This window comes from Zonotrichia leucophrys, chromosome 7 (assembly GCF_028769735.1).
Source record: "Zonotrichia leucophrys gambelii isolate GWCS_2022_RI chromosome 7, RI_Zleu_2.0, whole genome shotgun sequence".
Lineage (NCBI taxonomy): Eukaryota > Metazoa > Chordata > Aves > Passeriformes > Passerellidae > Zonotrichia > Zonotrichia leucophrys.
This window is the reverse complement of record NC_088177.1, coordinates 6,475,444-6,480,486: the sequence shown is the minus strand read 5'-3', so window position 1 is coordinate 6,480,486 and position 5,043 is coordinate 6,475,444. Positions and strand designations below refer to the sequence as shown.

The 5,043-nt window shown below is 47.3% G+C and overlaps 1 protein-coding gene across 1 annotated transcript; it reads right to left on the bottom strand.

Moving 5' to 3' along the window:
* Positions 1-665: 665 nt before the first annotated feature.
* On the bottom strand, positions 666-4,000 carry CXCR4 (C-X-C motif chemokine receptor 4). The gene is made up of 2 exons (XM_064718242.1): positions 3,853-4,000; positions 666-2,255 (listed from the first exon to the last, which is right to left on the bottom strand). The coding sequence occupies exons 1-2, from the start codon at positions 3,889-3,891 to the stop codon at positions 1,194-1,196; spliced, it is 1,101 nt and encodes a 366-aa protein (XP_064574312.1). The 5' UTR covers positions 3,892-4,000; the 3' UTR covers positions 666-1,193.
* Positions 4,001-5,043: the final 1,043 nt, after the last annotated feature.

Below are 5,043 nucleotides of genomic sequence, written 5' to 3'. Positions count from 1 at the left end.
GGTAATCCTATAGTCTGGCTGATTCCTACTAAAACTATTCTCAAGAATTGGCACACATTCTGTGTTTTTAGAAGCAATGTGAAGATTTTTACATTACTTTAGGAAAATCTGGATGTAGACAGGATAGGGAAAACTCCATAGAGGAGAACCACTTACCTCCCTTAGAACAGATACACTTTATTAGAATAACTTTATTTCTAGTCAGAAATGGCTTTGATTCAGCTGCATTTGGTTAGTATTAACTTGTGAAACTAAATTGAGAACCACAACAAAGGCAGAAGAAATGTATGATTGACTTTGTACACAGGGCATAAAGGTTAGGCACTTGCAGTAATCTGAGTTTGACTCCTGAGGCTGTAAACTTTAGCAATTATTTAAACACATTGGTTTTCATTTGTAGATATTTTTCCTCAAAAAGTTCTCTAAGTGACAGTTTAAGTAATTCTAAACATAGTGTTAACTGGAGCAAATGTATTCCAGTGAAAAAAACATATGACATGGAACTCAGAGGTGTCAACTGAATAATCAGTATGTACTGAAACAAATTTTCCTGCTTTTCACAAGACCTGCAATTTTCTAAGGCATTATTGTGTATTTAGAATTGTAAATAAAAGCACTGAGAAAACTTGAACCAGAAATGAAAATACCACTCAAAATAACTTTTTTTCATGTACTTTTATTTTACCTAGAATAGAAACTTTGCAAACCATCAATTACTGAGAATGGAGGGAAATACCTTAGCATGTAACAGAGGAGGCTTTGGTTATAAGTGCCATTTCTACAGCAGAGTTAAGCTATTGTAAACCAAACATCTTGTAGTAAGGAAAAATATCCAAGCAAACTTTTAAGAATAACACCAACACCAAAAACATTTACATATAAACAACAGAGAAATATTTTCTAAACTTTTAACAACGACTTTGCTACAATCCAAAGTGTTTAGTTCACATATCTATACATACAGTCACTATAACTTTTGTGAACCAACCACTTGTCCACAGGACCTGCCTAGATAGTTTGTCATCAATACGAAAGGTTTTTTATATAAATAAGTCAATTAAACTTCACAGAGACTAAAAGAAACAATATAAAATTCCAGCTGTAAATAAATCTGTACATTATGGTCAGTCTTATTTGTCTGAAATCTTGCACAGCTTTAAAGTCTCTTTATAAAATGATGGCAAGGAGCAGCGTTAGCTGGAATGGAAACTCGAAGACTCCGACTCTGTAGAAACAGAAGAATGTCCTGCACGTTTGCCTTTTGAAAGAATCTTGAGGCTTGATCCTCTGCTAACTGATGTCAAGGCATTTTGAGCTGATGTTTTGAACTTGGCACCCAAGAAGGCGTACAGAATTGGATTCAGGCAGCAGTGGAAGAATGCCAGGGCTTCTGTAATGGAGATCCATTTGTGCACTATGGTCTCCAAGCTGCAGCGGTGTCTGATGACCCCCAGCAAGATGAAGGTGTCGATGCTGATGCCAATATAATATGGCAGCCAGCAGGCAAAGAAGGCGAGGATGAGGATAACCGTGGTCTTCAAGGCTTTGCGCTTCTGGTGGCCTTTGGAGTGTGACAGCTTGGATATGATAACACAGTAGCAAGTCAGGATTATTAGACCAGGCAAGACAAGTCCTACCAGGATATGCTGGAATCTGAACGAGATCAGCCAGTTTTCATGAGGGTACATGCGGTCACAGACATACTTTCCTTCCACTTCACTGCTACCGGCGAAGATTAAATCGGGCACTGTCAGAAGCACAGCTGGCAGCCACACGCCCACATACACCACCTTCTCAGCCAAGAGCTTTCGTGGGCGCTGGCTGTTGGTGGCGTGGACTATGGCCAGGTAACGATCTAAACTGATGAAGGCCAAAATCAAGACACTGCTATAGAGGTTGACTGTGTAAATGACATGAACTGCCTTGCACAGAAAATTCCCGAAGTACCAGCTTATGGCTGCATCCACAGACCAGAATGGCAAGGTGATGACAAAAAGGAGGTCAGCCACAGAGAGGTGCAGCCTGTATTTATCAGTCATGCTTCTTTGCTTCTTCTGGTAGCCCATAACAATAATAACCAATCCATTGCCAATTATTCCAGTTAGGAAGATGATGGAGTAGATTGTTGGCAAGAAGATCCGGTTGAAATCGGCATTCTCATGTTGATAGCATGGCTCTTCGTAGTCTCCATAGTCACCTGAACCGATCTCATCTGTGCCATTTTCAGAAAGTTCAATTAATAACCCAGAGGACAGCTAAAAAAAAAAGGAAGAAAAGTAAATTAGATGTTAGGTTCTCTGCAAAAACTTATTCTATATGACAATATGTGAAGGGTTGCTTGAACAGTCTCCACTGTCACAAATGGGCAACGTTTTGAAAACCAGGTGGGAAAATACAATGTTTACATACACATATATAGAATACACAGCAAATAAGAATAACTTAAAAAACTTCCTTTGTCTTTCTCTGGGGAGTAGATCTTGCTAAGGGCAGGGCATGCAGGAGCAAAGAAAGATAATGGCTACTCCCAGAAATAACGTTGGTTACGGACACTTCAGTGCTCTTATCAGATGGACACTACAAATGGGAGAGACCAGAAAGTGCCAGATGCGAGAGGTCTGTCCACACAGAGCATGACCTACACCACATTTAACTTCTACAATAGAGGGCTATAAAAAATTACTTAGTAATGCTGCTGCTCCAAAGTCCCTTCTCATTAAGAGGATGGGGTCAAGGAGAAATAGAGAAGGTACCCTCGGTTGATGTAATAAAGGATAAATAATAGCAAGAATTCCCTGCTGAGAAGCAATTGACAGCTCCACACACTCAGACAAGGAAAAAACCCCCAAAGCCCATAAAGAAAGAAAGAAAGAAAGAAAGAGGTGACCTTAACCAGGGGAACTCAAAGCCCGGGAAGGGTCACCACGATGGTCCACGTTCCCTCCCTTTGTTCCCCACCCTCTGCGGTTGCGGGGCCGGGGGTGAGCGCGGCCGGCGCGGGACTGCAGCCAGACGGACAAGTGAGCACAGCGGTGGAAAAAGGAAGCGAAATTTGGTGGGGGCACGAAAGCGCGTCAGGAAACCACCAACGGTTTTGGCCACGGCGCTAAAAGCAAAGCTGGCGGGAGAGTGCCATCTGCCTATGTGCAATTCCTCAGGTTTTCTGATTTTTTGCTGTCATGCCCTGTGTCCCACGGACCCCCGAGCGCCGCGCAGGGCGCGCCCGAGAGACCCGCAGCGCTTCACACGCGGAGGCACCGGCACCACGCGGGCATTAACTGCGGCCCTAAAGTTGGAACTTAGCAGTGATCTCCTTTTTGCCAATAACTGCTCCCCAAACCAAGGCAGAGGAGCTGCCCCCGAAAGAGCGGGTTGCAGCTCCGTTTCGCTCGGGGGGCGGGCGGGACTGCCGGGCGCGGCCGCCGCTCCCAGTCCCGCCGGCAGCCCCAGGTCTGGGCGCGCACCGGGGCAAAGGGATATCATGCCCTGCAGTCTGACCGCTCCAAACTTCCTCGCCTCTTCCCTTCTCATCATTCCCACAGCGCTAATTGCTCTGCCGGCGTTTTTCAGTCCACAAAGGTGCCACATGTCACTCGAACTGACGGCCGAGCAGCAGAGCACCAGAGAAGGAGCGGAGTCCTGCAGCTGGAATTTGCAGCGGCTGCAGCTGTGCCAGGGTCCGAAGCGCTGCAGGCAGCGGCAGCAGCGGCCGGGGCTCAGAGGGGAGCCCTGCCCGTTCGCGCCCGCAGACCCCTCCGCTGCCCCGACCCCGCCGCCCGCAGCCTCCGCCTTGGGCACCTTTGTTTGCAAACAGCGCCCACATGGGCAGCCGGCCGCGCTCCCGGCACTTACATCCAGGCTGTCGAGGCTGCTGTCCATGCTCAGAGCCATCGGACGGCTCCGCGCTCTCGGGCTGTTGCCGCTGTCGCAGCTGCGCCTCCCACAGTGACACCGCTCGCCGCTGCTCCAAACACGCCCCGGCTCTTCTGGCGGGACGCCTTTTTATACGGTCCCAGGCTGTCCCCCGCCCCCGGGGCAGCCGGGTCTGGCTCCTCCCCGGCGATGCCGCCGCGCTCTCGGGCTCCGGGCGGGCGCCTCGGGCCGCTCTTTGTCTGCCGCCCCGGGCATGGGAATTGCACTTGCCCGGCGCGCCCGCGGGGGCCACGCTCCTCACGGGGGCATTTGCCCCCTTCTGATTGATGTGTTCATACAAGCGGGCTTTTGAATTTCCCCTCAAGAACATTCTTTGAAGTGTGTTGTGGAGCCCTGGGTTGCCATGGGTACCCCAGGCGGGCTCCGAATGAAGTCACTGGTCCAGGAGTCGTGTGGAGGAGGAAGAGCAGGGGTCCCGTATGCCATTCAAAATTCTGGCAACTGTCCTCAAAGTTGTCTCTTCCCGCCTGCTGAGGAGAGGCGGAAAGCAAGGGCTGGTCCCTATTGAGGGATGAGAGGTTCTACAAACTTTTCAAGGGCTGCAACGTGAGTGGATTGCAGGTTGCCCTCTGAGATCCTCTGGCACCTGTGGGTTTGGGTGAGAAGTCCGATGATGATCCTTTTCATATAGCCGGATAATATTAAAACCTCCCCCAAACAAACAAACAAACACCCCAAACGAACAAAAAACCAACATCAAAGCCCCCCATACACCCCCGCCAAACTACACCAAACCAAACCACCCCCCATACATACACAAAACCACCAAAACACAAAAAACCAAAACCCCACTACAAATAAACCCCCAAACCCTGAAATTATATATGTAGAATATACGTAGCAATTATAGGATAAGTTTGCAAGAGAAAATCTACCCAAATATAGAGACAAACAAAACAGAATAACTGATTTCCCCTACAGTTATCTCTGGAGTCTGTAATATTGTACTGGTAATATTCGTGCAGGCAAATTAATTTGCAGAAAAGATTTTAATTAGCATAGTGTGTCATGTGTGTGTGCCCCCTCAACAACTCACAACAAAAAGTTATAGTGAGTAACTGTACTGGGAATATTTCATTCAGTTATATAGATTTACTCTTTACATTTGAT

Coding starts and splice junctions, on each gene's coding strand:
- CXCR4 (XM_064718242.1), bottom strand. CDS start 3,891: ATGGCTCTGAGCATGGACAGCAGCCTCGACAGCCTGGAT. Junction 2,256..3,852: donor GCAGCCTCGACAGCCTGGAT/GTAAGTGCCGGG, acceptor TTTTTTTTTTAG/CTGTCCTCTGGGTTATTAAT.